The sequence below is a fragment of the Pelmatolapia mariae genome, linkage group LG14 (assembly GCF_036321145.2).
Source record: "Pelmatolapia mariae isolate MD_Pm_ZW linkage group LG14, Pm_UMD_F_2, whole genome shotgun sequence".
Taxonomy (NCBI): domain Eukaryota; kingdom Metazoa; phylum Chordata; class Actinopteri; order Cichliformes; family Cichlidae; genus Pelmatolapia; species Pelmatolapia mariae.
The window spans coordinates 12,316,580-12,332,567 of NC_086239.1; the positions used below are offsets into that span (position 1 = coordinate 12,316,580).

The following is a 15,988-nucleotide window of genomic DNA, read 5'->3' on the forward strand; positions in this document are numbered from 1 at the left end:
TGATCGCACAGTATCCTCTAAGTTAAAGATGTGTGCAGTGGTTCTGCAACCTGTTTTGAGCTCTGCTTGCTCTTCGGGAGGACCTTTTCTGCTTGTAGCTTGGTACTATATAGCACACCGACTGGTGAAATGAAACCACCATTACTAAGAGAGTCCCTTTGATATATTTTTCAGTGCAGGAAGCATATCATGTGAGCGTAGCAGTAAACCTAACTAGTCTGAACTGGTTTGCAGTATTTATGCCCATTTATAACTTAATTGTCATCACTTTATGTCAAGATTTATGTTGCGCTATTATGGAAACATACTGACTGCAGTACAAGATTATCTAATTCCTCCACCTCAAGGGATGATTCAGATCAAGTATTACTTATTATATGTCCTTTATGTTGGTACCAACTTTCTGTCACAGAAGGTTTTCTACTGGAGTGAGTTTCTGCTGAGACTGCTGTTGTTTTGTTCACACACACACACACACACACACACACACACACACACACGCACGCACACACGCACACACGCACACACCTAGCTGCACTCACATAATCTTACGCTAGAGTACTTCTGTCAGAGCACTGAGACGAAGCTAGTCAAGAGTTGTAAAGTGAATAGAGAGAAGATGAAATGTGAAAGAAAGAAAGGAAAAAATGAATGAAGAAAAAAAGAAAGGAAAAATAGTGCACTGTCAATCTGGCCTAGTTGGCACTGTAGCGTCTCAGTGGATTAGACTTCCTTCTTTCTTGCCTTTTTTTCCTTTTCCTTTCTTTGTCTTATTTATCCTTTTTTTTTGTTTTTGTTTTTTCTTGGGTGGGGGGGGGGGGGGGGGGGGGCAGACTTGATGTTTAATTCTTACCCTCTTCAGACCTGACGTTTCCCTTTGAAATGGAAACAATATGCTCATTGGTATTCCTTATAGAGATGTGTAAGTGTGCGTGTAGGAGAAGGAGAGAGGGAGAGAACACTTGTAAGACTTTGAAGTTTGTGTTCGGGAGGTGGAGTGATGTTGTAACTGATGCGGGGCATTCAGATGAAGTCAGCATAGAAGTCGCTCTTCATTTCCGCTCTGTAGCGGCGGCTTTATGATTACAGGACCCTTGAGAGAAATTGTCAAGAAAATTAAAAAAAATTGGTTTCCATTTTGGTCCTCAGCCTTTATAAAGTGGAGGGAGCTGCGCTGTCATCCCTGACAATAATCCAAGTGAGATGGAGAGCAGACATGCCCCGTGTGTTCAGTTGCAGTGCAAATTTACTTTAATGACAGCTGCTCAAGGTTACTTCCTCGTTCATATTTTGTTGAGTACACGCACAAAGATATAAGAAACAAGGAAAAACGAATGTCAAGAATAAAACCTAATATGGATATGGAGCAGCTTATTGATGTTTTAAGATTTCATTTGCAACACAACTATCCATCTACCTTGTATGTTGTTTATGTGTATGTCCACTTGAGGGCACTCTAACAGCAGCACATATTTGCCTGTTACTGCAAACCTGCAGTAGGAAGACAGAAAAAAATAATAATAAAAGGTCGACAGGATAATAGATAATAGAGGAGAGAAAAGGAAACTTTACAAGAAAAATATGTGAAGGAAGAGGTGGAGGAAGGAATAGGCCAAGTGAGAAAATATGAGGGAAGAGGAAAGAAGAGGCCAGAGAGGAACAAGGTCAAACGTGTGATTATGGTCTGTTTTTATAGGTGAGGATGTCGATGGGAGTCCAGGGCATGTCATGTTTACGACATGAACGTGCAGGCCGAGTGTGTGTGTGGTGGCTGAAATTGCAATTGTGCATTCAGACCTGGATACTGCGTCTTTGTGTTGACCCGCTGACTGCTCCATTTCTGTTGTGCTCAAACTAATTCATCCTTCCTCCTTCAGCGGCTGCTTACATTCATCTTTCATTACTCTCCCCTCTGTCCACTCAGCCGGGCCTTCATCTCTGCTGGATTAACAAAAATGTATTTACCCTGACTATAACAACAGATTTGAATTTAGCAGGAACAAACAACAGTTTAGTTTTACATTAATTAAATGAAGAAGTATTTCATAAAATGTGAAAAATAATTACAGCAATTTCCAAAATTTTAATACATTGAAATAATTAATATTTTACAAGACAGATGTGCTGATATTTTGGTGTGGAACCAAAAAAAAGTTACATTAATTTATTATTCATTTAAAATATTTTTTTGCATTCAGCTCACAATGAATTTGTGCCATTTGCCTGGAAAGAATGAGTGAAAGGTTTTTGCTTTTGATGCTGTCACATTACAGCAGGAACTTTTTATATGGCTTGTATATTTTTATATGGTGGACACATATGAAAACTGCCAAATCAAAAGCACGTAAAGAAACTAATGACAGAGCTAATAACTAATGAAGTTATCTGCCTCTTAAATTGCTTCACAATAAATACCAATTAATTAAGGCAAAAATGGATATCTATAGAAAATTGCCTCTGTTTGTGTTATATTATTTGATTTGATTTGATTTGTTTGAAATGTGTGTACCTATGTGTATATTTAGTTAGGCATTATTTACCCTTATTTCCATGTATTGCGTCCTCCATACATGATAAACACAGAAGTAGGTTAATAGACCTTGTGTGTATATTTAATATGTTTTTAAACAATCCCCAAATCATATCATGTTATTGATTATTTTCTTTATCCTCTTTTTGGCACTTTTGTTCTTCTGTACATTTCAGGCTTGTTATTATAAAACCACAAAATGCGATTGTGAAACGTTGGCATCAAAACCTACTAAGAGAGCTGCTGTGATTCAGGAGAAAAGCAGCTGAGCATCTGCTTACACTACCACTGCTTCACCCGAGCTGCCATAAACCTATTCGCAGTTAGGTTACACACCCAGACAACATCCTGGTTTCATCCCTCTTCATCTGGAGTGCTGTAAAATTTCCTGCCTCGCTATTTCAGATGTAAAAAGAACTCAACCAAAGTCCCACCTGATGTTTTTGCACATTAACTTGCACATAACTGTGCCATCTTCGTGTGTGTTAATTGCACAAAGCACATCAAATAAACAACACGACTTCAAAACTTCTAAATGACAATAACAAGTCATTAAAAAAAAACAAGCTGCAGATGATACAGTTGGAAAGCATTCTTTCCCTTATGCCCAACTGGTCGCGGCAGATGGCCTCTGCTCCCTGAGCCTGGTTCTGTCAGAGGTTTCTTCCTGTTAGCTATTAGCTATTATTAATCTGTGGTTCTCTTCCACACTGTGTGTTTTGTCCTGTTTCCCTCACCTAGTTGTCACAGTAGTTGGCCGCTCCTCGCTGAGCCTGGTTCTGCCAGAGGTTTCTTCCTGTTAAAAGGAAGTTTTTTCTTCCCACTGTTGCCAAATTGCTTGCTCATAGAGGGGGTCGTCTAATTGTTGGGTTTTCTCTGTTTTCTCTGTATTTTCATCTTTACCTTACAGTATAAACCATCTTCAGGCAACTGTTGTTGTTATTTGGGGCTATATGAATTGAATTGAATTGAATTGAATTGAATTGAATTGAATTGAATTGAATTGAACTGAAAGTGTCTGCATTAATAACTGTAGTAAAGTCTCTGTGACAAACCCCATGCTTGTTAAAGGCACCTAGACCAGAGCAATGCAAATTAATGTATCACAGGAATTGGAGCAATGATGCACAGGACTTCTCCAACATACTCCACTTCAGCATCCACTAATGAACTGTCTATACTGACTGTAGAGTCTTTTGTAACTTGTGCTGCAGTGTACTCTGTGTTATTAGCTCAATTAGTGAGCAGTATTTTTCTGAATATACGATTATTCTCTTTCATAACTTTTTTATATAAATGTTGTTCTTGAGTATGGTTGCATTCACCTGTTCGGGGTAAGTGCGCGCGTTATAGTCCACTTCAGCATCCACTTCGGCATTGTGCACGCCAGGGTCGGTGCATTCACCGCTTCATTATAGAAAGGAAATTGTGGGTATAAATTGTTCTGTGATTTTTGCACCTCAGGAAGATGGGATGCCATAGCAACAAATCGGAGTCCGCTTGGCTGTTTCGTGTGCGCACACACATCATCTTTTGCCATTACCATTTGTAGCATCCATTCAATCTGTTCAGCACCATATCGTCTCTGCTGTGTTCTCATTTGATGGAGAAAAAAAGACAAAAATGGGACGTGCAGGTAAAGATTTAGCTGGATATTTTCCATCTGATCTGTCTGGTTGCTGCCAGCGCATGCACATGCGAATGTTTGCAAATACCCTTGCACAAATATGATGCATGTTACGCAGAAATCTTCAGGCTGCATTGCCAAACACACATCGCGGCACGTACACATCGACTTCATGGGGAAGCGTGCAGCAGCTGGACTTTGTCGCCCCCACACCTCATTAGTTGTTTTCAAGGATTGTGCAAAGAAAGTTAAAAAGAAGAAGAAAAAGATGTGTGAGAGGGCGGACGATGAAGTTTTGTTGGTTTGCTGCAATGTTCCCGTGTCTGCTTTTCTCACCCCTGCTTGACTCCTTCAATCAATTATTTTTTACTTTCTGTCTATAGTTGTTGTTGCTGCTGCTGCTGCAGTGTTTTGCTTTCCTCCATTTCTGTCTCTTGCTCTATTGCTCTCTCCCTCTCTCAGATGCACTCTGTTTGTTTTCTGACTCCCTTTCTTTTAACCTTGCTCTGACCATTTTCACACAGTTGGAGCGTTTCCACAGCATTTACTTACTTTGCAGTTTACACCACACTCTGTATGTTTTTAAAGCTCAAGTCAGCAAGCATGTAAAGACAACTGTATTTCATCTGCGATATCTTCTAACTTCTAACTGATTCTGGTATTACCGCGGGCTATATGACTGACACGGATGATCCACCTCAACTGTGAATTTCCTATTAGCAGGTTTGGCGCCTTCCTTCCATCTCTTTGCTTCCTTCTTGATCTCGCTGTCTTCTGCCTCTTCCCTATCCTCTGAGCTTTATCACTAATCCCTAACCCTGCTTACTACTTCACCTCTGACATGAGCAGCAATAACCAACTACTGAAGGAAGGAAATGGGTGTGTGAGTCCGAGTGTCTGTGTGAGTGCCTGAACACTGCTGAGCAGCACATCAGGAAGGAAGCAGTTAGCTATGACACACATAAACATAGACACAAACACCTATTTTAATCCATGTTTTATGATGACATTGTTTCTTGGGGACTTTCATTCTGGAAAAAACCCCACTCTGAAAGTCAAGTAGGTTATTTCTAGAAACTTTCATTTTAGTGTAGATAGTCTTTCATATACAGTACTGTGCAAAAGTCTTGAGGCACCCTTATTTCTTTATATTCTACTAAGAAAATGGAAAATAGGAAAATGGAAAATAGCATTTGAAACATGTGGAAACATACATGGAAATGCAGTATATAAGGAAAAATCACCATCTGCACAATTCTAAGGTGCTTGTAAGGCCATCTTTGCTATGACCTAAGACTACTTAAAGAGTAATTTCTTTAAGCAGTCTTCAGGAATAGTTCTCCAGACTTCTTAAAGCTCACTCAAAGCTCTCCTTTGGATGTCACACACTGCTTCAGTAAAGTTGAGGTCCAGGCTCTGGGGAGACCAATCCACTACTGTTTGTGTTCCACTGTGTGTTTTTCTAACCAGGTATGTTTTTACTGCTTTGGCAGTGTGTTTGGGATCATTGAGCCTCCACCATGTTTTCTAGATGGGTGTAGACACTCACTGTTGTACCTCTCGCCTGACCTCCTCTATACACACTCATGATTACAAATTTAGATTAATCACTCCACAAGACTTGTTGTCACTGATTTTCAGTCCAGTTCTTGTGTAATTTGGCATACCCTGGACTTTTCTTCCTGTTTCCCTTCCTTAAGAATAGGTTCTTGACAGCCACCCTTCCACTGAGACCATTTCTGATGAGGCTTCAGTGAACAATAGACGGATCGGCTGAAGACTCGGGTACATCGCCTAACCCTGTATTAACATTTATAGCTGTAGACATGAATTCTTAGCAGAAATAAGGAAACACTTATTGTAATTGGAAAGGTTTCTGCAGTAGTCCAGATCCTATTCAGCCCGGCCCTTACAGCCCTTGAAGCAAAGTAAACATAGAGAACATAGAGAAGCTGAAACAGCAAAGGGAGTTTCACACTCCTAAAACTCTTCTCATATCTTATAAATGGCTCCTGTAAATAATGTATGTATTCATTACTAACAAAGCCAGTTACAGCCCTTTACGGTGAGAGCAGAAAGCCACATCACAGACAACTACAAACACCAGCACTCTGCGCTCATCACCTGTGAGACTAAATCAATTGCATGCCGCCTTTTGTTGCAGCTTCTGATTTCTTCAAAACCACCCAAGTTACAATTAGCGCAAAGCGACAGGCCACACAAAAAACATTTAGTGGAAATCACTGAGCATTCATTGATTCCAGCTTCTCAAATGTCAGTAGCTGTTTTTTGTGTGTTGTACATAATTGTAGTTGGGAAATCTTTAGACCTACAAAACAAACAAAAGTCTTCTCCTGGGCACTCAGACATTTTAACTAATGTTCTTTTTTTCTTTTGCAATTTGGGGGTTTTGGACACTTGGACACACTGGCTTGTTTTCAACTGCAATTTATTTTCTTCAAGTTTTAAAAAAACGAAACCTAGAAAGTTTAACAAATGTAGCATCTGTTCTAGAATCCGGGTTAAGTCTCAACAGCCTCTCAAAGCTGCAGACTTCCCTGACCCCAGCAACCTCCTCTAGCTCATCCGGAGGGACTGAGACACTCCCAAGCCATTCGAGAGATATAATCTCTCCAGCGAGTCCTGGGTCTGCCCTGGGGCTTCCCCAGTAGGACATGCCCGGAATACCTCACCAAGGAGGTGTGCAGAAGGTATCCTAGGCATGATGCCCGAACTACCTCAACTGACTCCTTATGATGTGGAGGATTTGGCTCTACTCCAAGCCAGTTCCAAACTTGCAAACTGCCTCTTAAATTTAGTTACATAAAATCACTGTCACTTCCATAGAGTGTTTAAACCCACCAAAGTGCTGGCTTTGCCTGCACCAATAAGAAGCAATTGTTGTTGCTGTAAATCCAGTTGAAGCCTCTGTCCATTATCCGTGAGTGACAGCAACCTTAATATGGACCAAAGGATCAGTTAAGAAGTGCAAGAAACAATTACAGACACAGAGTCAGACATCGGCTTGGGGTCAGTCCAGCTCTTATGTAAAGGTCACTGAAGTCATGGCATTTTGATCAAAGAACGAAATCCAGAGAACAAAGCAGAGCCTGTGTCCAGTCTGTTGCCGGAAGCCCGAGAAAATTGTCTCCTTCTGCACCGTCTTCCATCCAAAAACGACTCCCTGACAGTTTTATCATTATTCAACATGCCATGCACAACAAATTGGTGGTTTTGCAGCACGGCAGAGCCGCTCTCAATATTGCACCCTGAAGATTCCCTTCGAGTGTTTAATCACTTACAGAGCAAATTCATTTTAAAGAGGGAAAGAAAGAAAAGAAGAAAGAAACAAAGGAAGAAGCTGAATTTCACACAGGCTACTTGCTGAACAGCCTGCAATTTCACCAGCAGTGAAGTATCAATCAGTTCGGCTTAGAAGCAAACTCAGAAATGATTCAATTAAGCAGCTGCTCTCGTCTGTTTATATACCTTGTACTTGCTAGGTGAAATGTATTTCTCAGATAAGTATACAGCATAATTAGCTCTTACAGGGTCGGGTTATTGTGCTCCACACCATGTAGGATTTCCAAACAACACAAGCCTATACAGAGATTTCTATAGAGCAGTAAGGTCTCATTTCCTCTCCTCTTTCTTTCTTTTTTTCCATTTTCATCATCCTCTCATCTGCCTGTACTCAGTTAGGAGACAGCGCGTGTTGGTATGGAAACTGGCTTATAAACCTTTCAGGTTGCCAACGCACTAACTCACATAGCAACCACCAAGCAACCTCTCAAAATTTTGCTTTGTGATTTTTGATGAACAGAAGTCAGAAAGGTTTGTTATTTATGCTGTTTGGATTCTGCTGGCCATGACACAACGCACAGCTCCACTGTTCGCACAAAGAGCTTTGAATTTGTAAGGTGCTGTAACCGTTTCAGTGAAATAATGACTCCCACAACATCGGGCTCGAAAGTGACTGGTGTATAAATGAAGCGAACTGAGCATTGTTTGAAAAATCAGTCACAGTCATATTAAGACCTTTGCTTATGAGACACTTTGATCAAACTGTAAAAAAAAAAAAAAAGAGGCCTGCATCTTGAGAAGTGAAAGAGGGTTTGAATCAGAGGAGTGTTGCGAATACATGCTGTAAAAAGGTGAAATATGTGCATGTGTGTTTTCTGCGCTTTTTTTCCTCATCCCGGTTGCAACCTTATTGCAGTTTTGTGCGTTCAAATTCATTGTTTGCCAGAGCTATGCCTCGCAGAGGAGACTTGGGTTGACAAAGGCACTGCAGTGTTGAAACACGTTATCAATACAAACAGAGCAGCTCGCCCTCAAGTGCATGTGTGATTGCCTGCGTGACTTTCCAAAGGAGGGCGTGTCGTTGTTGCCTTCCTGCTGTTGTTTTACTGCTTGTTTTGTTTAAGGAAATTAGTTATGAGTAAAAATAAGTTTAAGTAATTTTCACACACATGCTCAGACATACACCTCCCTCTAAGCTGTTAGTCGCACGCTACTTGGAGTATTTCTTTAAACTGAGCAACTTCACTGTAATGGGAGATGACAGTGTTTCAGTACTGACAGGCAGGAATCGCACCAGTAAAAACGCCCACAGACAGAGTGATTAAAGGTTTGCACATTGCTCTGTAATGGCTTTGCAGTGAAGAAAAATCAGTGGGGCTTCATGATCATATTGAGTATTTTAGCACGTGGTGACCAATAGCAAATAGTTGTGGTGAACAGTTCAGCCCAGAGGTTGAGGGTCGTGCACGCTCAGTGTTTCGATTACAAGTACAGGTCGCACGTTGAGAGGCAGTCTGGCCCGACTCCGAATGACTGCAATTACTAGTCTGCAAATAGCTGCTGTCTAATTTATAAACGCAGACTGATTGCCAGAACATTGCAGCCGGTCTGGGTCAGTTTGCACTGACCAGCACAATTTGTCTGCAGTACCTCTCATTGCAATAGGGTACTCAACTCAAGTGGTTGCCAACTGGTTTTATTTTGGTTAAATTCCTATATATATATTTATATATGTATATATTTATATATGTATATATATATATATATATATATATATATATATATATATATATATATATATATATATATATATATATATATATATATGTATATATATATATATGTATGTATGTATATATGTAAAAGAACCTATATAATTTTGTAGTTGAATTACTGTCCTGCAAAAACTACACTGATCAGGCACAGCATTATGATCTCTGACAGGAATAACACTGATTATCTCATTGTCATGGCACATGTTAGTAGATGAGCTGTATCAGTGAGCGAGTGAACATTTTGTCCTCAAAGCTGATGTGTTAGAAGCAGGAAAAACGGGCAAGCGTAAGGATTTGAAGAAGTCTGACAAGAGCCAAAATGTAATGGCTAGATGACTGGGTCAGATCATCTCCAAAACTGCGGCCCTACAGTTCCCAGTCTGCAGTGATCAGTATCTATCTAAGAAATGAACAGTGGTGAACCAGCGACAGGGTCATGGGCGGCTAAGGCTCAGTGATGGATGTCGGGAGCGATGGCTGATCTCTGTGTCCAAAAGACGAGCTACTGCAGCTCAAACTGTTGAAAAAGTTCATGCTGGTTCTGATAGAAAGGTGTGAGAATACACAGTGCATCCCAGTTTGTTGTGTACTGGGCTGCAGAGCTGCACACTAATCAGGATGCCTGTGCTGACCTATGTCCACCATCAACAATGAGCACAGGAGCATCAGAACTGGACCTAGTTTGATGAATCACATTGTCTTTTATTTCATGTGGCCAGTTGAGCATGTGTGAGCGTTGCTTATCTGGGGATCACCTGGCACCAGGATGCATTATGGGAAGAAGGTAAAATTCAGTGTGATGCTTTGTTCTGCAGGGAAACCTCAGGTTCTACCATCCATGTGGATGTTACTTTGACACATACCACGTACACTGTAAAACACTACTCCCTGATGGCTGTGGCCTCTTTCAGCAGGATAATGTGCCACAAAGCAAAAACGGTCCAGGAATAGTTTGCACAACGATGAGTTTGAGGTGTTGACTTGGCCTCCAAAATCTCCAGTTCCTCAATCTAATCAAGCAACTGTGGGATGTGCTGAACAAGCAAGTCTGATCCATGGAGGCCCCACCTCCACTGGTGCCAGATACCAGAAGACCCATTCTGGGGTCTTGTGGAGCATATGCCTAAATGCGCTATTTTGGCAGCAAAAGGGGGGCCGGCACAACATTAGGCAGGTGGTCATAATATTATGCCTGATTGTGCCTATAGCTAGTTTTGGAGGAATTTCTGTGCGTGTAGGAGTGAGATTTGCAATTTTCACAGATTTATCACAGATAGTTGTCAACTTTACTGCATTCAGTTACAAACCATTTGCAGACTCACTCCTGCTTAATGCCATTGTCAAGAGTCAAGAGTCAAGACATTTCATTGCCGAAGTTCCTTGTGTAAAGTCTCGGTAATTTTTGAGGTGCCTTGGCCTCTAAGCTGTTTTTCCTAGTGCGACTGTAACCTTATTATTAACTCATGTAGACAGACTTGCTTTCTCCATCCTGCAGTTTGTGCTTTTATTATTCTATTTATTTATTACTTTTATGTGTTATTTATTTATATGTCCTGTTTGCGGTTTGTCATCCCACTGTGCTGTTTTCTGTCTTCCCTTTGCTCTCACCCTCCAACTGGTTGCAGCAGATGGCTGCCACCGTCTGACCCTGGTTCTGCAGGAGTGTTTCTTCCTTTTAAAAGCAGGTTCTTGTTACCCACTGTCAACCAGGGGTTGGTCGCTTTAATCAATAACTGGGTGTCTGACAATTTACTAATAGGTTCCATGATGGATTGTTTCAGCACTGTGTGCAAAGCTAAGGTAAAACATTGTGCATTACATGAGGTATGACTGCTATTGTGCACAATAAGTCGTCTTTGTGAGGTGGTTCAGATCCATTTGAGTTTTATCAGCCTTATCTAACAATCTTATATTCCCACTATGAGCATGATCAAGTAATTCCTCTCTTTGTCCTTACCTGCTCCACACACAGTAGAAACACTTCTCTGAATGCACTTTGCTCATCAAGCGGAGCACATCCCATCTTGAAAAAGGAATCGCTATTGTTTTACAGAAAAGGGTCAAGTTGCACAGCCCCCCTTTCAAGCTTTGATGGAGGTCTGAAATGAAAGTAAAACAAAATAGGGCTGATTTTGGAGAAATCTGCATTGAAAATGAATCCTTTCATTTACATTCTAGTGATATTCTCAGAGAAAAACAAATAGTGAAATGTCAGTACGGTTGTAAATAGCTGTAATCTACCAGCTGTAAGGCTGTTATCAGTCTTTAATCACAGGGTACTATAATATGTACATAAAACTGCATAAAGACTGCCCTGTAATTAGCATCGTAATGATACAGTTAAATAGAGAGATAAACATAACAAAACATAAATACATCATTGTCTTAACTCTGTTTGGCTCAGTCGCATCGGAGAGGGCGCTGCTAGTGTGGAGGATGAGGAAGACTTCCATTCACCTGACACCTAAGTGTGTGTGTGTGTGTGTGTGCATCAGGATGCTGTTAATATATCTCCACCATTATGTAGATTAGCCCTATTCCCCTGAGTGCAGCTTTACTGTTTAGTGCTTTCAATCACTCAAAGAGATTCTGGACAAAAGCGAGCTCTGGATTTCAGCATATACACACTTCCAATCACAGTTTTTTAATAGACATTATATAAATCTCATACATTCACATAAATGTTTTATTCATAAAGACAATACACAACTATTAGAGCACAGTTACTGGCTGGATCATCATCCGATCCCATGTTCACTGATTACTAATTATGGCCCTTCACATTGGATTCAGGCTGCCAGAGTTTGTGTGTGTGTGTGTGTGTGTGTGTGTGTGTGTGTGTGTGTGTGTGTGTGTGTGTGTGTGTGTGTGTGTGTGTGTGTGTGTGTGTGTGTGTGTGTGTGTGTGTGTGTTTGTTTTACAGGTCTGTGTGTGAGAAAGAGCAGTGGGTGGGTTCACGGGGTGGGTTTGTGTGTTGATTGCGTTTGAGCAGCCCTGGTTTTAATCAGAAACAAGAGATCAATATTCTCTTCAGCTGTACTATGGCAGCAGTAACGTCGAGAATTGTGTTTCCGTGTTTGCGCGTGCGTGCACGTGTGTGCATGTGTGTGCATGTGTGTAAAAGGTAATCTAGATCACCGAATCCACGGCAGATGAAGAGAGACAATCATTGAGGAGAATTCGCTTTGAACTAACCCATTTTGAGGTGTGTGTTTGTAGTTCTGCTTGTGTTTCTGAGTATATGTAAGGGCCTGCTCTCCTGCCTCTGTGAGTGTGTGCCATACAGAGCTGATAATATGAACTGTGTACTGTGCTGATTATGTCTTTGTGTCTTGCAGCTATTAGCCAACACAACACAGTCGATACAGTCTGAGCTTGTGCTGTACTGGAATAACCCTTCACTGTTTACAAAACAGGCAGTCGCTGGGTTTGATATTAGAGCATTTTATATCCGAGCACTCTCACCTCAACATAACCCCATGAGCCAGGGCTTAACCTCTGACTGCCTGTGAACTCATAAATTCATAAAAGGATTCAACTAGGTTTGGTTCTTAAATTTAGTGTAGTGATAAATTCATAAAATAGCATGTGCCATTGATTATTTGACCAGCATGAGCATGTACATTAGAGCAAAAGTACTACTCAAAGACAAATAGCCATTGCAATGCACTCTATGTGATTTTGTATGAATGCTTAACCTTCTTGAATTTATTTCAGACAATTTCAGCCTTCAGTGAACACATCACAACAGTGCTTAGTTTTGATTGTTTTTCCAAACAATTACCATTATCTTTCCCGAGTCAGGCCAATTTTCAGCATTTGAACCGAAGCTGCTTACTTCATTTGAATCGGTCCGTCGTAATCCCACACTGTGGCTGTCTGTCTGTGATAGCTTCAAATCTGTACTCAGTTAAGTGGCCTAGCTGTTAGCAAACTATCATGCAAATACCTACAATGTATTAAAAATAACAAGAATTACTGGCAGAGTGTTGACTTGATACGACTGCTTAAGAAGAGCATCCGCTAACATGTGATCTGACTTTGTAAGCGTGCCTAGGCATTGTTTTGTTGTGAGTTTGATAGACTTGCATTAGACAGACTCCTTTCAGTCTGTTTGACAGCTTCATGCTAAATGTCCTGTCGCTGTCAGCATCACTCTAGACTCCGACATGATAAATCTGCCGGCTGATTAAAAGCACCGAGCTCCGGTGGTGTGTGACTGTGTTTCTGCTAAGCTGGTTTTTCGGATAAATTAGGGTTCCTCCTGCTTTTGATTTTCAGGATTTATTTTCAAAGATTTTATTCTGTTTTATTTAGACTTAAGAAAACTCTATCAATAATAAATGCGGGTGTGAAAAAATGAAAGGGCCAACGATGTAATTGAATCTTTTTTTAAATACTTCTAGACACCGTGGGGAGTTTTAAATGATTCTTCATCGATTTTTATTGCATTTGAAACTGTGTGTGATGGTAGGAGACCCAAGTAACACCAGAGCAATCTCACTTTTCTTCTCCTGTTGCTATATCATAAAAAGTGTAGCCTGAAGGTTTGTGCATAAAGATTTCCTTTATCAGGTCACGTGATATGATTAAATATTCCAGAACAGCAACTAAATTTTGCAAATTTGTTTGCTTAAAAACAAAATAAGACTTTATCAAAAACCAGAGGACGTTGTCAGATATATTTTAATTATCTATCCTTGTTACTTTTGTAACAACAGCTTTTCCACATCTGACTTCACTGACATGAATTTTCATGAATTTCCAAATATCTGCAAATAAATAAAGTTATTTTAAGTGGTTCCACAAATAACCTGATGTTTTTGGGTTTTTGTTTTTTTTTGGGGGGGGGGGGGGGGGGGGGGGGGGGGTGGTTCTAAAGTCTACACAGATGTCAAGGAAAAGGGACGGTGAACTTTTAAACCAGAATGTGTAACACAGTCCTGTGGAGTGAGAAGTGTACCGATATTCAAGGACAAAGGTGACGTGCAGAGCTATAGTAACTGCAGAGAACTAATGCTGATGAGTCATCTTATGAACAACTGGGAGAGCGATATTGAAGCTTGGTTAAGAATAGAGATGACGATAACTGAGCTGCAGTATGGCGTCATGCTGAGAAGGATCACTACAGATGTGATGTTTGCTTTGAGAGTGTTAATGGAGAGGTATAGAGAAAGTAGGGAGCAGGTGGAAGAGAACCTGGAGAGGTGGAGGTATACGCTGGAGAGAAGAGGAATGAAAATCAGTAGAAGGAATGCAGAATACATGTGTGTGAATAAGAGGAAGAGAGGTGGAAAAGTGAAGGTGCAAGCGGTAGAGACAGTGAAGCTAGATAAATTTTAAATACTTGGGATCAGCCATCCAAAGCAACGGACAGTGCATAAGAGAGGTGAAGACGAGAGTCCAGGCAGGGTGAATTGGGTGGAGACAACTGTCAGGGGTAATGGGAGACAGAAGAAGCAGCAAGAGTGAAAGGGAAGGTTTACAAGATGGTAGTGAGACATGCTATGATGTACGGTTTGGACATTTACTTTAAGAAAAAGACAGGAGGCAGAACTGGAGGCAGCTCATTGGGAGTGACCAGGATGGAAGAGAATGAGTACATCAGAGGAACAGCTTAAGTCGAGCAGTTTGGAGACAAAGTTAGAGAGGGAAGGCTGAGATGGTTTGGACATGTGCAGAGGAGCGACGGTGGCAATGTTGGACAAATGAAGTTGCCAGACAGAAGGAAAAGAGGAAGACTGCAGAGTAAGATTCATGGATGTAGTGAAGGAGGACATGCAGAAGCTTGGTGTGACAGAGGAGGATGATGGGGACAGGGTGAGATGGAGCCAGATGACCAATAAGGTTGTGGATGGATGGATGACACAAACACATTTCTGACCATAACAAAAATACTGGATAGAATAAAGCAGTGAATTAAAATTTTATATTCAAAAGGTCAAAGGTCAGCTTCAGTGTGACATGACGCTGTGCAAATAGGAAATAAATCTATACAGAAGGTGAGCTTGTGATTATATTTCTGAGTTTGGTAAACACTGGCTGATGATTGTAGAGATCTTCTGTGATGCTCGGTTGATGACGTTAGGAATGCATCCATGTTTTAGAATTTGTCACTTCTTTGTAGCCACATCCACATTTGAAGCATGCCTGCAGTTTTGTTCCATTAGAATTGGCTCGTGAACAAATACAGGGAGTTTTATTCTGTCTCGGTGAACTGACAAACCAACAAAAAGCAAGAAAACACAGGTAACAAAGCCAAGTAAAATCAGTTTAACCTGACATTTTATCACTATATATATATATTTATATATAAGAACATGTTGGCAGAAGCAAACGACAAAACCGAGATGGTAATTCTATTTCTTTTTTTGAAGTCGGTCCATTATGTGTGTCCTTATAACAGTGTTCCCTTCAGCGTACATACTGACAGTAGAGAGATGAATCATGGGGAGGGTTTGTGGGAGGCGGTAAGACCCAGAGGAGGAACATAGAAAGAGAAAAAGAGAGAGAGAGAGCGAGCATGAGAGAGAGGTGGGAGGAGAGAGGAGGAGGGACTGTGTTCACTCTCAGCTCTATGCAATGCAGCTCGTGGAGTTAGCGCGCCAGTGTGCGTCTCAGCCTGCCAGCGCGAGTGTGTGCTTCGGTACTTCGCCGTGTGTGCGAATGTGTGTGTGACTCCGGCGCTCTCTCTGCGTACGACAGGTGGAGATGACATGACTGCGCTTGAGAGGAAGAAAGGAAAGGACCTGT

At 41.0% G+C, this 15,988-nt stretch overlaps 1 protein-coding gene across 2 annotated transcripts in view; it reads left to right on the plus strand.

Annotated features, from left to right (window-relative positions):
* The window catches only part of LOC134640857 (cGMP-dependent 3',5'-cyclic phosphodiesterase), a 170,296-nt gene that overhangs the window by 38,440 nt on the left and 115,868 nt on the right, over nucleotides 1-15,988 (plus strand). The window contains exon 1 of one of the 2 annotated variants that reach the window (XM_063492897.1): nucleotides 15,864-15,986. The exons of the other annotated variant lie outside the window; for it this stretch is intronic. Coding sequence (XP_063348967.1) covers nucleotides 15,952-15,986 — 35 coding nt within the window. The 5' untranslated portion in view covers nucleotides 15,864-15,951. Of the gene's footprint in view, nucleotides 1-15,863; nucleotides 15,987-15,988 lie in introns of those variants that run through there. 2 annotated transcript variants of the gene reach the window in all.